The following is a 19,765-nucleotide window of genomic DNA, read 5'->3' as shown; positions in this document are numbered from 1 at the left end:
TTAAACAAATTACATACAGTACTGAACTACAATAAATACCTCAGATTGAGGGCTGACTAGCATGTTTTCTATGCCAACAAGGCAGAAGCACAGTGCACATGATAAGACAGGTTACCAAGAGGTTGTTCAGATACCGGGGGAGTTTGCATCATAGAGGTTTTTACTGAACTTATGTTAAAAGTAAAGCAATAGGAAGCTGCTGATACTTACACTCATGTTGTTCATATGGGGGATATGACATCCTCACTGAGATCAATATGAAGAACAGAAACAGTGGCCATGCTATCTCAATAAGCAGCTGAAGCTAAAAAAAAAAAAAAAAAAAAAAAAGGAGATGATAAACACTTTAAAAGGACGAAAGCATTTCTTGCCATGCTCTTTCTCAAACACCTATAATTAGTACATGGCATTCACTGCACACTTCAAAAGATGATTCTAGCAGCGGTCTGGACTGCAGTCAAAGCCTAAATCTGAATTTCAAGGGAGGCTTTAAAGCAGTTAATCAATAGTAACTCTCTGTTCTATTTATGTCCATGCATTCTTGTGCTGTGTTCCACCCCGGATAACATAACAATCTGTTTTAAACATTCAGGATTATTACACGGCAACTTTCTAAATAAATTAATAATCGCCATGCCGACTCAAAAATGCATTTCACTTTAATAACACGAAGTACATGGTACAAAACATCAGATTCACATGTTTCATTATCAAACAGAATAAATGCAAGTCACTGGGCCCTATTCACATCACTCATTAGCTATTTAAAAAAGTTATTTTGAATAAAATCATTTGATTGATGCTACACTGTTTCACTGTTGACATATTACACATTTATAATTCACTCATGATTTGTGCATTACACACCAATACTACAGTTGCTGTAATTATTGCTCGTTCAATGCTATGGCACTTCAAGTAAGTTACTTACAGTTTAGCCTTTGAAACCTTAAAATGCAAAAAGCAGACCGTGACAGATAACACACTGGCTTTGAACCTTAACCAGTCGCTATCTTTTAAAGTTCAAACAGGGGCATGAACTGCATTCATAATAATACATTATATAAATCATATTACAACCATGAAATGAATGCCCTTTTTTCTACATAAGACATTGTAACACCAAGTGCAGTAGGTGTAGCTGTCCAATTTACTACAGATGGAATGAGAATAAAATGTATTTTATAAGGGAAAGGGTGAAAAAAAAAGTTTAGGTTGTGATTCCCTGGTTAAATACGTAAGACAAACAATCCAGCTCTGCTCAAGCACCTCAAGATACTTTTTTTTTTCTTTATTCAACAGGTTCACTAATATAACAGCTGACAAAAGAAATCTAAAATGGACACACTGAAAATGCCTTACTGTTTGCCTTCTTCTATACACAAAGTTTTTCCATAGCAGCAGTCCCAGCTGAGTGAAGGCAGACATCTTTCTTCAGCAGCTCCACCGTGCAGCAGGGATACTCACCAACTGAAATAAAATACAGGAATAAAATAAAATGCTTTTTCCAGTACCATGCAAATTTATTAGAAAAAAAAACATTGCTTTTGTAGTTTTGATTGATTGTGCATATGAAATCAAAACACTAATTGAAAATCTTGGAAAATTGTCAAAATAGACAAATTTATGACTAATTTAACTGATGCCTTTAAGAGGTCACTTGAAACACTATCTTTACTTATTTCCAGAATGTAATTTAACATAATATTGGAGTAATTGCAATAAGAACCACTTCGAATGATTGGAAACATCATAAAAACATAAGACCACAATAAAAAATTATTTGAATGGGATTTGATGCTACTTAGTCTTTCACCACTGCTAAATACTGAAATATGAATGAGAAAGTGAGAGGATTTACTAGATGTGGTCAACAGTATTCAATATGTCAACTGTACATGATAACACGAATGCAAGAGCTTGATACTGTACATATTTGGTTAAATGTTAAGTAAAAAAAAAATGTCTACTAGCTTTTACAGTCTTATAGAAAAATCCTATGACGGTGTATTTTAACCTCAATTGTACTTTTCTATAGCATTTGACTACATTAATGCATACAAATTTTTATTTTGCAAAACTACATTGCAGTTCTTTTGTAGTTAACGCTTCACTGTGTGCTTCTTATTGCAATAGAAAATGCAACACAGTTATTGCTATATTCATTTGTGTTTTTTTTAAACTGCAAACACAAAGCGATAGATCTGAGGGCCTATGTATCCTCAGTTAAACACTGAGAACATTTGAGAAATCCAAGCCAAGAACTTTGGTGGAAACATAAGCCGTAACTGTGAAACTTTTGACAAGTGAAATCAAATACACACTCAAATGTTGTATACCCTAAATTTCCATTTTGATCAAACCATAAATATACAGGACAACCATTTGCAAGCTGGAGTGAACTTGCAACACGCATCTTACTTTTGAAACTCTTCAGCAAGATGTTAGGACAGTTGACAATCTGTGCTACTGTTAATTGACTCTTATTGCCAAATGATATGTCCTTTTCTGCTACTTAAACGTGGATGTTCCTTAAAATTGTGGTTGAATTTGTAACTAAAGCAGTACGAAATGGCAAAAACTGGCAGAGAACAGCAGTGTTTTGTTACTTCCTATAAGAAATAAAAATCCTGCCTTACATTTTTGATAATAAAAACAAAACAAACTGGGTTTTAACTCACACTAGCAATAGTTATTAGTAGATCACCAAGACAAAAAACATAATAAGCCTCTAAAATTATTTGGACTCCCCAACATGTTCTCAAAAATCTATTAAAATGTTGCCCTTTCCAAAACGCACAGACTAAATACAGAACTCAGTCATTTACAGCTTACATGAAATATGTGACCTGGTTCTGTTATCAGGGGGGAAGATTACAAATAACTTGCAACAATAATTATTTTACAAGTTTCCCAAAAAAAAAAAAAAAACTATTTAGACATTGTGGATGAAATGAATGATATTAATATCCTGTAGCTAGCCTGTATTATGCTTCCATCAGCAATCAATACTTCAGAATGTTTCACAGTCCAAATCAAACTGGAGAGCAGAACCCTTCTGTAAATGGTTCAGTGTCTCTGTGTAGTTTTATGTTAGGGTTGTTAAGTTTTGGTAACTATCTTAAATTTACTTGAAACTGCTGTAAATTAATGATGAGAAGTCTTTTCCCAATAGTGATGTTCTATTTTTCCATTAGTTTATGTGTAATATTATTATGACATTTGTTCTTAGCCTGACAGGTAAATTGCTATCACTGTTAAACCGAATCATAAATGTGTAATACCTTATTAAACTCTTCAGTATTTCACCTCCTAGGTGTTTTTTTTAAGTTATATAAAAGGTAAAGTTTATAGTACATTTAAATGATAATTAAATTATTTAAAAAAAACTTAATAGCAGCAATAATAAACTAAACTGAGCAAATAAGTCTGAGTCAGCAATTAAGGACCTGTGTAATGTTAAAAAGTGGTACGCTGGCACATTGAAAGTGTGGTACGCTGTGAGATTTTGGTACAGGTGCAATCAATTGCAATGTGTTGCGTTTTCAAACAGAGGTACATTTACCATTAATTATACATATTTTTTGCAAACTTAAACTGGAAAACTGACACTCTCTCTCTAAAAAAATAAAAATAAAATTCACGAAGAAGATTTATTCACATACTATTTTCATAATGGTGGAAAAATATGATAAATCCAATTAAAAAAAAACTGAAAACAGCATAGCGTACCAGATTTGAATGGGAACTTCTGTGCTTTCTAGCGTAAATTGTTTATTAGTTGTTTAGGAGTGCGCGAGCAAGGAGTCAGCTGTGTACCACTTTTTTACCCGTGTACCTGAAAATAACACTATACCGGTTTAGGTGCGGAGCCAAATTACAAATCAATCTGTAATTCTGGTAATCTTATAGAGGGTGTCATGATAAATGTTAATGGAATGCACATTTATTTGGACATTTATTGTCATTGATTTTTATTTGTTCTCCCGGAGCGGCACAGAGATATTCATAGTTTATGGTAAAGAGGTTTCGGGCAAATTACCAGTGATTATAATAATATAATTATATAATATTTATTTATTTATTTATTTTAAATCATGCAGATTTTCAGAAAATTGACATGGAATTGTTTATATAATAAAAGTTATTTAAATTTCTTCACTAAAGTGACTTCCAACAAATTATAATAAAAAAAAAAAAAACATAATTAACGTTATTTAAATAAATCAAATACAGCTGACGCCTAATATTATGGAAAAAACTAAGCATTATAAACTATGACGAAACACAAAGATGGTCGAATCTGTTTGATTCAATTAAATCAATTGATAAGAAAATGCTATAACAATCTGTGGACAACGACCCCTAGCGAGAAAATTAAGAATTACTGGCGTTTTCTTGTTCTGTTTAATTTTACACAGCATTTCTAATGTAAATGTAACATGCAGATATGCTACATTGTTAAAACACCATCTGTTAACTCATTGTATTTTAATTATTGTTGATGTCAATCCTCGATGGTAAAAATCATAAGAATAATAGGTTACGGGTACTTTGTTTTATTTTTATTGTACATATAAAAATAAAACATTCATATAATGATAACATAATTTTGTCATCAACATAGATAATGTACATTGGTTGAATTGTGGAGCCTGAGAATGGTATTCCCTTTTCAAAACTTTTTTTTTTTTTTTTTTTTTTTGTATTTGGCAAAAAAAAAAAAAAAAAAATCTAAAAGTAACATTTTCCTTCAAAATCTTTATTGTATTTGTTTGCTGGGATTATTGTTATTGTTCTCCATTCTTATGTCTTCCAGCACAATAGGTTTTTATTACGGACGAAGAAAGGTTACTGTCGGTCATTTCAACACACTATGCTATGTTCAATAACGGCAAAACCCACACAGGCTGTATAATACTAATCACCTACATAACAAACTGATAAGCGAAAAAGCATCATTTTTTAAACGAAAAAGTATGCTTTACATTGAGATATTGAATGCAGGACACACACACATACACACACACATATACACGAAAGACATAATAAACACACTAAAAAGTACAAAATATTATTGCTTCAAATACTTCAGAGACACGGTTAATTTAATTCCACAGTATTGTTTTTGGATAAAAATCACATATAGCAAACATACACATGCAGCTTTGTTATATATTTATTGTCAAAACAAGCACACATATCCTGCATATGTCAAAAATAGTGATTTATTAAAAAATGAGTGCAAAACATTATGCAATCCTTTGTATTACGAAGTTCGATTATTACTTTCTTTACTATAACCAGAGTCAACAAAGACTTCACGAAAACCGAAATAATGACCCACACTTACCTTTTCCTACAGCCTTAATTTTTAGGCTTTACATATAAATGTCAATCCCTTAAAGAAACGAATATTCGTAAAACCTTGTTCTACCCAACGTACTGATCTCTTTACTCTGTGCAACAGCGTTGTTCTTAACCTCAAGCAGCTTTTATAGCGGAGACTATAGAGCGCTGTAGAGACAGGGTTACTTTCGGTCAAAACTGTCCACGTCTATGCTGTGTTTGTGCAGCTCGCTGATTTCAAAGGAAGCACGTGCAGAAAGAAAACAGCTATCTTAAAAGGGCTACAGGCTTTGTCTTGTTTCGTCTGTACATGAAAAGTAACGCCATTTTATCAATATCTAAAGATATCTTTGAAACTAGTATTGCACCTTGGTGAGGTTAAAAATAATGTTTCATGTGGCCTGCACCAGCTGTGGTTTATCATTTTCATGAGCCACGATTGAAAGGTGTTGCGCACGTTCTTAATAACACAAGGCACCATTGGCTAATGAAGCAGCCTTTCACTTCTGGAACACCTTGTTCCAATCCGGTTTAGGTCCCAAGTGACAAGAGTTTGTTGGTCTCAACTTGGATCTTTGTGGAACTAGAGAGGCCACAAGGGTTTTGTTGGACATTAAGACTGGGCTGTCCTCTCCCCAGTGGTGGACACAGGAGTGATAGAAATGGTAGGCAATTAAATCAATTAACAGCAAATAATAATGCAGGGAATTGGGAAAACAAAATGGTGTATTCTTATGTATTTCAACACAGAAATAAGGCTGCATTCATTTACTCTGCTACAGTTGCATACAATATACACAACAAAATATCCAATATCATGAGAAACCCAATTTAACTTTGCTTTTTAGGGTCATTGCAATTTACAAGCTACAGTATTAATATACAATATTGTACATTTAAAAGCTCAAATGAACTATTTGACTGAAGGTGTTTATCTGTGTAGCTTTGTATGCATGAAGAAAATAAAAGGCTTTGAGTAGCAGCTCCATGTATGACTCAGGAAACGCTGTTGAATTCCAACGTCATCAAAATGGTTCCTGTTGTTAGTCACATTACTTCTGATATAGCATCAGCATTGATCGTTTCATACCACCAGAAATCGAAAATATAATACTGGAATATATCAGATTGGGTTACTTTTGTTAGCCGGGGTGTGCTGATTCACTGGAAACATTTCACATCATTGCTAAAAGTGATTTACTTTGATAATTGTGATACCGAAGCCAGCTGAGGTGAAAGAGACAAATTAGCTGCTATCAGGGAAGTGTGGGACAAATGGACAGATATGTTGCCTTTGCTTCACAACCCAGGACCAAATGTTACAGTGGGTGAACATCTTGTCCCCTTCAGAGGACACTGTCCCTTTAGGCAGTAAATGTCAAACAAGCCCTTTAGTATGGCATAGAAATATGGGCAACCTGTGATGCTAAATCCAGCTATGCATGGAATATGCAAGTGTACACAGGGGAACTGCCTGAATGAAATAAACGGGTGAGCAGTGCTGGAAATGACTCAAGGACTGCAATGTCAAAATATCACATGTGATAACTTCTTCACTTCCTACAAACTTGCTGTGCTACTCAAAAGAAAGTTGACCGTGCTTGAGATTGTAAAAATACAGAACCGAATTATGCACTCAAAAAAGTCTGATTATACACAAAAGCACAGCAGCTGCTTCATATTATCCAAAAAAGCAAGAATGTTAATGTAATGCGCATGATGCAACAAAGTGTACCTTTGTTGATAAGAAGCCAGAGATGATATTGGGCACAATTCCCCCCAAAAGGGGGAGTTGATCTGAAAGAGGGGCAACTTTCATTGATAAAACTAAGAAAAAGGTTTGTGACCTACCAGTATATACTGTATGTGCCATTTTGAATTGGTAAAACACGACCTTTTGAACTATTTTATTTGCATATTCGTGAAGAGGGTCAATCAGATCATGTGTATTATTAAGGGGCTAAAAAGCATGTACTGTAGACCAAATGTATTCACTTTTGATTATATGTTTTGAAGAATATTAACATTTTGGATTGTGTTTTTCTTAGAATATGTATCTTTGTTTGTGCACAATGATTTATGTATGTTTATTTTCTTGTAGGAGCCACTTTTGCACTTTTCGTTGATAAATCTTTTTGTTTTAGAACCACACAGTTTATATTTACTGCCACATTTGTTTATACTGCATGAGTGACTAAGAATACTTTGTGAACACTAAATATAGCCTACTCAGTGATTATTGGACATACAGTTTGACAAACTGAATGTTTATTAAATTCTCCTTTTAAAAATGTGTTTATCAACCACCAACACACATACATCCCTTTAAGGGCACCGTTTGAACTATGAGGGAAGTTTGGAACCTGAAACAAAAATCTGACCTTCACCTCCAGGTTTTCTGTTCTAATTTAGAGGTCTAAAAATGAGGGACAACTTGGCACGGTATCAAATTACACGCATGGGCTTAGCAGGAGGGGCAAGGTTGCACAGTAAGTTAATGCTCTAGCCTTCTAACCTCTGGAGTCTTAGTTCATGTCACGTGAAATAGGCTTGTTGACTTTACCAACTTAGCCCTACTATTGATAAAGCCCAAAGTTCCTATTTGTGTTTAAAGTTTTAGATGGCCTAACCTATGGTTGATGCATTAGGACACAGATGAGTGTGGTCCAGCTCACAAGTAAAATGACAGCTTGAGAGAATCCTAGGATTGAATGATGGTGAGTTTCCAGGTTAGGAGTGAGGTGCATATATGTAACCAGCACCTTTGTCCATTGCCTATAATGAAAAAAACATATTCTTAAAAAATTCCTGTTACGGCAATATCTGGCAACTCCTGAGAGTGGTTCTTCCAGGGCTGGCTTGAGGCAAGCTCAGAAGACAATGTTGTAGCTAAAGCTACATTTGTATCTACCACTGTGATTGAGTACAAAGTGATTTGAAATCAGACTCATTCATTGCCTCATTAGGATTGCAGGCTGACAGATCTCTTCAACTCTGTCTGATGGTGGAAGTTACCTAATAAATGTACAGTGCAAAAGGCATGAGAGCGAGGTCTGCAGAAGAGGCAGATCTTGACCCAGACTTTGGACTGAGTGAACACATATTCCAGGTCATCAAGATATTGCCTGATACCGTTGCTGCAGGTGTAGTAAAAGCTAAGCTGGCAACATGATAAGAGACTTAATCATTTTTCTTTGAACAGCTTCATAAAATATGAACCTTATGACTGTTCACATTCCAATAGTGAGATGCTACAGATGCAGATAGAAATACAATGTTTTGTTCTTGCAATTTAATTCTGTAGTGATCCAAAGAACTCCAAAATATTGCAGTACCAGGAATCTGTGCTCCCTTGCAGCAGTGATCCTTACTTGCTTCCTCTCAGTCCAAGGGCTGTCCTGTGTGGGGATGTGATTAATGTCTAATGAAGCCTAAGTTGAGACCACCAAACTCATCAAACTGAGGTCAAGAACTTTAGAAACGTTAGCATTGTGCTATTGAAGCGAGATAAGAAATCTTAATTGTGTATAGTCGTATCTTAGACTTGTTCAGTTATCTTAAACTGAATATGGACAAAGGCTGCAATTTCGGTCAGACGTGGAGATTTTGACAGGTTTCTAGTTTTACACAGAAAACAGAAAAGAAAATTGAAAATGTTAAGTTGCTAATCTAAACTTTTAATTATAAGATGGATCTTAAAAATATGCCCAGATTGAAAGTTTTATTTATTATTATTATGTTTCTTTGACTTTATGCAGAAGCATTTGGTCATTTGTGGCTTGCTCTGTAACCTTTTATGTGTTCCTTAATTTGTAAAGAACAATTGCTATATAGCAGGGGCTCTATATAACAGGCACAATATAAAACGCAAACAGTTTTATATTCAACATTAGGGTTACCATAATCTGAAAATATTTTTAACCCTTAAAAGAGCATTATCATGTAACAAATGTTGCTCCAATAGTTAGTTATTATCATGTTTCACTAAACCTGCCTTCACCTTACTGAGATTTTAAATAATACCACAATGTGACTTTTCAACTCTGTAAGCTTTACCTAATCTACATTTTCTTGAATATAGACAGAGGGAACCTGTGGGGCCAGCAGAGTTCAAATGTCACATTGTCACATGATTTAAATAGAATGAGAAATGCTGTGCTCAAAGCCAGAGAAATGCAGATTGACAAAAAGTTGTACTCAGTGTGGCAGAGCAAGAGCCCTTCCTGTAAATAATGTTGGTGTTTGTATGCGTTATGGTGGTGGTTGGCAGGGACGGGGTTAATTGCTGTCCCTGCCAAAAACATGCACGAATTTGGCTGCTCCTAAATGGAATAACTGGCGATAATTAGGAGCAGCTGCATCACATAGAAAGGAGAGTCCAGAGCTCCAGGAGGAGGAACTGCCAGAGATGGACCTCTCTGCTTTCCAAGTCACCAGAGATGATGGTTTGGACACCCATCTTGCTGGCTTGGAGGACCAAGGTTGGTGCGGTGCGCTGCCCTCTTCAGGATGAAGGGAGAAGCCCAGCTGTCTCCAGCGCAAGTGGGAGAAGCCCCACTGTCTCCAGCTTGAGAGGGAGAAGCCCGGTTGTCTCCAACGTGAGAGGGAGAGGCCCTGCTGTTTCCAGTACAACAGGAAGAAGCATTGCAGGCTGTGGAGTCTACAGGACAACAGCCTGGCAAAACTCAGCAGGCACTCCACTTGCTGCTGAGGAGAGCCCAGCACTACCAGCATCTCCAGTGCCCAGAAAGAGAGAGTCTGAGCATTCAGAGCCCAAGAAGGGGGAGGCTGAGTCTAGTGACTGAGGGAGAGCCGCGCCAGTCAACAGTGACTGAGGGAGTTTCTGTTTCATTTGTGTTATTTTATTTATCAAAGTGCGCGTCTGCACTGTTCACTGCCACTACCCTGCTATACTCAATCACTCAAAAAAGCTTTTCTAGTTCCACACTAAAAGTGAGAAAACTAATTTTGTGTGCCAAGCCGCTGCAAAGATATTTATTTTTGTTTCGTTTAAGCTGTAAAAACTCAATCACGAAGACAAAAGTTACATTCTTTGGTTACTTTTAAAATCTCATGATCAATGGCTGCCTGTCATCTCTAATGCTGTCAAGCTGTGCCTTAGAATAATTTTAAAACCATAGACATGTAAGGAATGTACCCTCCACCAGAGCAAAAGCAACTGTATGTATGTATAAAGTGTAAATGTATAAAGGAAACAAGAACTGTGTCTGATAATTCAACTGGAAAAAAAATGTTTTATCAGCTAGATAAAAGATTTAAAAAAAAACAAAAAAAAAACACTCAATAGCCAGCCTTTGTTAAGTAAGTGAAAGAACAAGTCAATGGCTGGCTTCACAGACCGTGATTAGCATTAATCTTGAACAGGTAACAGGTAGTCTATATGAATATTTCTAATCTGGGTGTGTGAAACTCAAAAAAGTTATTTACTGTTAATATTGTGTTATTTCACTTAGAACATTTTCTTTTACCTTTGCTTCAAAGCAAGAATGTTTGCAATACATATTTTATAAAATACTACAATTGCTCACATGATTTTCACCTTAACTCAGCAAGGAAAGCAAGCACCTGTGCCCAGTCTTGTGAGGAACACAAAGGGGCTGCATACTGAGGTGTTTCCTCCATCATAACCCTGTTAGGGTTGCCACCTGGCCCCTAATTCCCGAACACTGTGAGACAGAACAGGATTTTGAAGTTGCCTTTAAACTGAAGGAAATCAACGAATTGAGACCTAAACCTTTGCTAAATTGATTCTGGTGATTAATTATCTTGAGGCAGCATGACAAGACAATAATTGCTTTTAACAAATGAAATAAATAAATAAGTACATCATCAATATTTATTTATTTTATTTATAGTTTTAAAAATATATATTTTAAAGTTTCTTTACAGTTTCTAATAGTATATTACCTTCTCCCACTGAAATCATTAATACTCAGCAGCTGTTCACTATTCCTGACACCAGACAGCGTGAACACTGGATCAGTGTTGTTATTTAATTAGGGCTATATATTACTAATTAATAGGATATAAATAGCATCTTATTGAGAATTGAAATATCATTTTGTACAAAATAAAAATAAATATATTGAATAAACCTACACACATGTTTATTTGAGATGATTTTTTTTTTATTTTATAAGATTTGTATTATCACAATGATTCGGATAATTAAGAACCAGTATAAATTAAGCAAGTGCTTAGTGCTCAATTCACGTGTTTATTGCTTTCAGTTTAAGGGCAACTTAAAAACCATGTCCCGTCCCAAAGTGTTCCGAAATTATGGGGCCAGGCGGTAAGCCTAAACCCTGTACATTACACTACGTACAAGTCCCATGATTAACTCATTAGGTTGTTATATGAATATACATGCTTAGAAAGTAAAATATTGTTTCTTGTTAAATGTATTCTGACAAAAAAAAAAAAAAAAAATATTTGTGTATTTTTTTTAAGTTACCATTATATCATACACCTGGCAAATTAGTTAAGTTAGATACTTCATTTAGAATTCAACTAGTATATCACCACAGATCAGATATTTGCTAGAGTTAAAAATACAATTTCTCACCAGCGTTGCCAAGTGGCTTGAGAAAAAAGAAGCGCGTATGCCGCAATCGCTGATTACATTGCCCTTTTAAATTTTTGAAGACTTTGAAAGCCAACGAATTGCATTGTGGGAGATGTAGTTTCATTGTATCACTCGGCGGCGAGAGTCTATTGCTCAAACAACAACTACAATGTCAAGGGTACTTTGCGAAGCCTTTGTTTGCAACTAAAAAAACAACGACGCGTGATAATGCATGGTTGCAGAAAATGAAATATTATTATTGCACTTTTTAAAAACACTATTGAAACTAACGCTTGATGTTGGCGATATATTTTATTGGATACTGGATAACAACTGGAAAACGTGTTTTTCTAATGTTTTGACACTGTACTTTAAGTTGGAGTTTTAATATACAGAATTTAATCAAAACTGCGATCTGTCGAATCTGTTTGATGATTTTATTGTTGCGGATTTGGAGGGGGCACATACAAGATACGAAAGTAGATTTTACCCATTTTTATGTCCCTATATAAATTTTAAGTACCACATTTAGCATCCTTAGCCAAATACTGTATTTTCAGTAAATGTGACCTGTCACGTTGTATGTTCGTTGTTATTATTATGACGCCTTTGGGGACACTTCTATCAGGGCATAGTACCCTGATATTGAATAGATGTACCATGGTCGAATCAGAAACTTGCATAGAAAAAAAAATGGGAGAGTTGAAATGGTTATGTACTCTATCAGGGGACCTTTTTAAGTGAAATTATTTCAACGTTAAAAACACTTTATACTTATAATAATTGTTAGGCTACAATCGATCAAAAGACTGTGTTAACACCAATATTTAGCAATGCAATGCAGTACGTTGTGCACACATTTGGAATCGAACCCTTAAAATAGGTCTGATCAATTCAAGAATGATTCAGATATAACCAGCCCATTCCAGTATTGTGCAGAAAAGAATGTGTCGACTCGTTTAGGAATTCCCATTTAGTTCAAGGGAGGCTGGATGTTTTGGGGTGAAAAAGGGTAATTTATGGAATTTACTGGTCGATTACGTAATACATATAGATTATTTGTGTTCGTCATTGTGTATGTTCATATACAATAAATGTACCTGGTAAGTAATGACAAAATAAGAGAAAATGCAAAGATCAATACGGTTCCCAAAATATAAACAGAAGATGTTTATAGTCAAAAAGGTTGACATTTAAAGTAATCTGTCATGACAAAAATGCCCTTTGACTATATGTTTAGCGTGTGTATAATATTTGGAAAGTCTGTTGAGAAATTGGTTCACACATTGCAACAACACCACATTTCATTTTCTCCAGTTTCTTTGTTCCATTCTTTTCTACATAGCAAGACCATGTATGCAAAAACATAGTTCCTCAACACACGCCCTTGGACATGTTTTGACATGATAAACCTGAAGCAAATGGCAAAATGCGGTAGAGCATATTGTAAGGAAACGACACACAGCGAATGGCCAATAATAATAATACCATATATTCAAATAGGTTAAAGCTGGGTTAATAAACTGAGGTAACCCCACAGTTCGACAGCTGCAAATAGCTACACGGTCCTCTGATGTATTTTAATGTGAACATCACTCTTTTTTGTTTGTTGGCTTTTTCTGCGCTAGACAGGCAGAGAAAAAAATGCCTTTTCTGCGCTACTGCTGAAGCAGAGCTGCTTGACCGATAGTAACCCCAAACCTAGGCAAGACAGAATAACCGCTTTACCGAGTTGAACGCTTTGGCTATTTGGGTGAATTATTTGCAATTACTTTTTTCCACAACTTCTCTATTACGTACAGCGAGTCTAAATCAATATATCTAATCTACATATATATATATATATATATATATATATATATATATATATATATATATATATATATATATATATATATATATATATATAATAGGAGATGTATGGTGGTGAGACGGTCGATGCGTCAGTCTGTATGCCTGTTTGTGTGAGCGAGAGAGGCAAATGCAGTAGAAAAATATTGTTCTCAACACGTTTGTTTTGTTTTTATGTTTCAGAGATTGATATAAACGATCAATCTATCAAGAACATGTGGAAAACATGTGGGAAAACAGTCTAAAAACGAAAACATTATCAGCTGCTTAGCATTAACAAAAAGTAACAGCTCGCAGGCATTCTGCTTTAAGAGATGCTGCTCGTGACCGAAAGTAACCCCATTGCGGTTGTACAGAAACTAGGTGAAAGGTAACGTGATGTCATTCCGCTGTGTTCACAGCTACTTGCAACCGGTGGTTTGGTAGTGCTGTTGATAGATACGCGGTTTTGGTATATTAGTGAAATGAAGTATAACATATTGCTCTGTCTTCATGTAGGAAACATGGGATAACAATTGTCATGTTTCAGTGTACATAGAAAAATAAATAGAGATATTCGACTTCCTAACACTTTCTATTTTAGCATTATTTATATTCAATATAAAACACTGTGTGTGTGTGTGTGTGTGTGTGATTGTCATGGCTGGCGGCTATCTTGGTGAAGGAACAGCCTGGAACCAAGTTAGCCACCGTTTGCACAGTCACCTTGATTGATTGATTGATTGATTGTACCAGTGTGGAATGTGATAGACAGGAGAGAGAGAGAGAGAGAGAGAGAGAGAGAGGGAGAGGGGGAGGGGGGGGGGAGTAAAAAAAAATAGAGGAGAGAAAGTGGAAAAAAGTAAGAAAAGCTCCAGGATGGCCAAAGATTGGGTGTGCTCATTTTGAGGAGTTGTGTTTTGGGGTTGTAGGGTTTTGTTCAAACTGTTTATGTGTTCCTGTGTTTTGTTTGTTTGTTTTGTTAAAAATTAAAAGTGTGCTAAAATCACTTAACTTGCAGTTTCAGTGCCTGGGTCTAATAATTTAAAGGGTGCAGCCCAGCCTTGCATGGGATGCTAGGTCACAAGGTAGAACAATAAAATATATTTACTCAAGTCCCTTGAGTAAAAGTGTATTTTTTATTTTTGTTTTGTTCATTATCATTTCTATAAAACAAAGAGTTTAGTGCAAGAGACCTGTTTTAATGCAATTCTAGTCACTTCCCTTATAAAAGTTTCCCGTAGTAAAAGCAAAGTGTAGGAACATAACTGGTTAATAGGATTCGGCATATAGATCTGGAGGCAGCTGGCCTAGTCTCTATGACAACCAGAAATACTTTTATTCTTTGTGTTTTAAACTTATTGTTAATTTTACTAAATCTGCAAAATTTTTATAAAGAGGTAAAAAGGATTGAACTTAGCTCGGTAACCTTAGCTACACCAATAAGTGAGGCCCACATGTTCGACCAAATTTGACTTCCTAGAATTGTCAGGTGCTAACTTAACTTAAAATAACTTCACTACCTGGGATCATCATTAAAGAAGAGGACAACTAATGATTTAAAGACTCAGTTAATGGACTCCGGGCAACTTACAGGCAGGCCCACAGGCACCAGGCCAGTCTACATGGGTTGTTGGTGTGCGGTGAGCCGAGGACACCCTGTCCAGCCTAAGCCCTCCCCACCCGCGCGACGCTCGACCAATTCTGCGCCGCCCCCTGGGAATTCCCATCCATGGTTGTCTGTGGAACAGCCTGAACTCAAACCGACAGCGTCCAGGCTATAGGGCGCATCCTACACTCCACGCAGAGCGCCTTTACCAGATACGCCACTCAGGACCCGTCTCTGTTACATTTTTTAATACTATTTTCTGAACACCTAAAAAAAAAATAGACAAACCAAATATGCTTGTAGTTTTATACAGATAATTAGGGATACACATTTACATCACAGAAACAGCCAGGAATAGGGACATTGGTTAAACAAGCTGGGTTTTTGTTTAGAGTTTTCCCCTCTATTTTGAAACCATTTAAATGTATGTTTTACTAACCCATAACTTCCACTGGAATGTTAATGGAGTAAGGTATCAGCAGTCGCTCTGTTCAAAGGAGTTGGGAGGAGAGACAGATTCCAAAACACAACATTCTACTCCAACAAACCAGTGACCTAGAAATAAAACCCAGTTGTTTACCTTTTTTTAACACCTTTGCCTATGCTGCTACTCCTTGGTATATCTTATTTTCCAAAAGAAAAAGGGCCTCCAACAGCCAAGTAAAAAGTTCCTCTGCTAAGTCTATCATGTAACATTTACAATTAATGTATTATATTCATTTCTTATTCACCAAGGTGTGTGGTTTGTCCTTAATTCTGAATTTGCCTGAAGACCCACCCTTCTCCCTTTTCAAGTAAGACTATTTTCAAAGCAGGTGTTCAGCACTGGTTTGTGTACCTTATTCTTGTGACTTGGCCCGGTCAGCAGTATTTGCTTTGTTCTTCAGTTACATGTATAATGCAATTATCACTTAATTTCTAATGTTTATTTGCTTCACATGATTTTAGAAAACACTTCCTTCAGTTTCAGCGCCCTCTAATGATCAGCTACTTTGTATCAAGTAACTTATTTCTGACAGTACATAGTTGTGCACAAAACCTGCCTTATGACTGTTTTTAAAGCCCATTTTGATGAATTAAATCAAGCTTTCAGTTAAGAACATAAGAACATAAGAAAGTTTACAAACGAGAGGAGGCCATTCGGCCCATCTTGCTTGTTTGGTTGTTAGTAGCTTATTGATCCCAGAATCTCATCAAGCAGCTTCTTGAAGGATTCCAGGGTGTCAGCTTCAACAACATTACTGGGGAGTTGATTCCAGACCCTCACGATTCTCTGTGTAAAAAAGTGCCTCCTATTTTCCGTTCTGAATGCCTTTGTCTAATCTCCATTTGTGACCCCTGGTCCTTGTTTCTTTTTTCAGGTTGAAAAAGTTCCTTGGGTTGACATTGTCAATATCTTTTATAATTTTGAATGCTTGAATTAGGTCGCCACGTAGTCTTCTTTGTTCAAGACTGAATAGATTAAATTCTTTTAGCCTGTCTGCATATGACATGCCTTTTAAACCCAGAATAGTTCTGGTTGCTCTTCTTTGCACTCTTTCTAGAGCAGCAATATCCTTTTTGTAGCGAGGTGACCAGAACTGGACACAATATTCAAGATGAGGTCTTACTAATGCATTGTAGAGTTTTAATATTACTTCCCTTGATTTAAATTCAACACTTTTCACATTGTATTCGAGCATCTTGTGGCCTTATTTATAGCTTCCCCACATTGACTAGATGATGACATTTCTGAGTCAACAAAAACTCCTAGGTCTTTTTCATAGAGTCCTTTAATTTCAGTATCTCCCATATGATATTTATAATGAACATTTTTATTTCCTGTGTGCAGTACCTTACACTTTTCTCTATTAAATGTCATTTGCCATGTGTCTGCCCAGTTCTGAATCTTGTCTAGATCATTTTGAATGACCTTTGCTGCTGCAACAGTGTTTGCCACTCCTCCTATTTTTGTGTTGTTTGTGAATTTAACAAGTTTGCTTACTATACCAGAATCTAAATCATTAATGTAGATTAGGAATAGCAGAGGACCTAATACTGATCCCTGTGGTACTCCACTGGTTACCTTGCTCCATTCTGAGGTTTCTCGTCTAATCAGTACTTTTTGTTTTCTACATGTTAACCACTCCCTAATCCATGTACATGTGTTTCCTTGAATCCCTACTGAGTTCAGTTTGAGAATTAATCTTTTATGTAGGACTTTGTCAAAAGCTTTCTGGAAATCTAAATAAATCATGTCATATGCTTTGCAATTATCCATTATCGATGTTGCATCCTCAAAAAAATCAAGCAGGTTAGTTAGACACAATCTCCCTTTCCTAAAACCATGCTGACTGTCTCCCAGGATACTGTTACCATATAGGTAATTTTCCATTTTGGATCTTATTATCGTTTCCATAAGTTTGCATATAATAGAAGTCAAGCTTATTGGTCTGTAGTTACCTGGTTCAGTTTTGTTTCCCTTTTTGTGGATCGGTATTACGTTTGCAATTTTCCAGTCTGTCGGTACAACCCGTGTCAAGAGACTGTTGCATGATCTTGGTTAGCGGTTTGTAAATAACTTCTTTCATTTCTTTGAGTACTATTGGAAGGATCTCATCCGGCCCAGGGGATTTGTTTATTTTCAGAGCTCCTAGTCCCTTTACCACTTCTGCCTCGGTTATGCTGAAGTTATTTAAAACTGGATAGGAACTGGTTGACATGTGGGGCAACATGTCAACAAAATCTTTTTGTCTACTGTTTTACAGAATGTTAAATGCTACTCTCATTTTTTTTTTTTTTTAATCTAACCCTAATTCAAAAACAGTCTTCAAAAAATCATTTTTCTGAATCAGGCCCATTAAACATAGTGAATTAGTAATTAGTGAAGGGCCCTTACACAGCAAAGTACAGTACATGACCAATTTACTGTCAACCTGGCCTAACAGTGAATTACTGAATTTGTGAACCATCAAATCTTACATTTTCAGAGGTACTAGTGTATATTTGTGAATAGCTGTTAATGAAAATGGATATAAGGCAGACAAAATCCTTTATTTGGGGGAGGGAGTTGAGGTGAGTGTATGTATGTACTGTGAAGGTGAATGCCCAGTCTGTGTTGTTCTGTTTTAATTGTTTATTTTGACCCCTTGCCCTTGTTTGTCTTTGTTTATTTTGTTTATTAAAAGTGTGCACAGCGCTTTAAAACTACAGCTTCTGTCTTCCTGCCGGTAACAGCTTAGGCCATGACACTATCCTGAGACATGGTTATTCACTTTTTAATGTCATATGCCTTCTCCTTACTACCAAGTTTACTTAGTTTAACTCAAAATTCTGTAAACAACTAAGAGACTAATTAAAGGAGATAAAACACAGAAGCACGGTTAGAGACAAGATCAAGGAATTAGGTGCTACTCTACACTCTTACTATAGTTCTGAAAGTGAAGCATTGGTTTATGGAACTTCTTAATGTTAATTTTAAATTCCCTTTATTTTGAACCCTCTGTGTCTGTTAAAAAACAAGGGTTCTTCATGAAGAGAAAGCTGTAATACTGGAGGCATATGGTTCTATACAGAACTCACTGTAGGAGCTGTGGGAAGTGTTACAACTCTAATAATATTGCCTATTTCCTCCGGCTGTTTTGCAGCACCCCTCCCCCCTCCCCCATAACACTTTAACCAACATTTTGGTTAAGATACTGTAGTCACAGGACATGTTTTGTCACTGTTTCAAATCTCCCGAATGAGAACAGTGAAGGAATAGTGAACACATTACACATAAGCATGTGCACATTTACTTTGCGCAACCTCTAGTGCCAATGAGACAATAACTCTTGTTAATTCAAAGTCTGTTTTTTATAGACACAAAAATAAATTCCTTATCCTCTTAATCTTATGAACATCAAAATGTATGTTAATAATCATAACTAGGGCTTTTGTTTCTCACTCAGTAAACAAATAAAAATGAGAAATTACCTTTAATCCTTTTAAATCTGTTAAACTATTTTGTAAATTGTATTTCATTTACTTTTATAAGTAAAGATTGGATTAAAAAAAACACAACACACACACACACACACACACACACACACACACACACACACACACACACACACACACACACACACACACACACACACACACACACATATATATGAACAAGGTAAAACTATTTATTAGATAAATCAAGTAGACACATTTTTCTTCCAATACCTTCACAACAATAAAGAAGAATGATGTCTATTCAATTGCCACTATTTAGAAAATTAGGCTATTATAGGGTAATTAGTGTACAATGGAACATCATTTCAGTCTGCAAATATATGTAAGATGCCAGTGATTTTTTAAAATGGTTTTAAAAATAATGGCAGCATTTAGATCCATCTTCGTTTAGATCAGATGAATAGATTTAA

The 19,765-nt window shown here is 35.8% G+C and overlaps 1 protein-coding gene across 1 annotated transcript in view; it reads right to left on the bottom strand.

Moving 5' to 3' along the window:
- Positions 1–5,483, bottom strand: part of LOC121294859 (phospholipid-transporting ATPase ABCA1-like) — a 48,421-nt gene extending 42,938 nt beyond the window's left edge. The window contains exons 1-3 of the mRNA XM_041219006.1: positions 5,354–5,483; positions 1,363–1,470; positions 211–304 (exon numbers count right to left, since the gene is read on the bottom strand). Coding sequence (XP_041074940.1) covers positions 211–304; positions 1,363–1,428 — 160 coding nt within the window. The 5' untranslated portion in view covers positions 1,429–1,470; positions 5,354–5,483. The remainder of the gene's footprint in view (positions 1–210; positions 305–1,362; positions 1,471–5,353) is intronic.
- Between the last annotated feature and the right edge of the window lie 14,282 nt (positions 5,484–19,765).

This window comes from Polyodon spathula, chromosome 2 (assembly GCF_017654505.1).
Source record: "Polyodon spathula isolate WHYD16114869_AA chromosome 2, ASM1765450v1, whole genome shotgun sequence".
Lineage (NCBI taxonomy): Eukaryota > Metazoa > Chordata > Actinopteri > Acipenseriformes > Polyodontidae > Polyodon > Polyodon spathula.
Note: the sequence above shows the minus strand (reverse complement) of the source record. Positions and strands in the feature narration are given on the sequence as shown.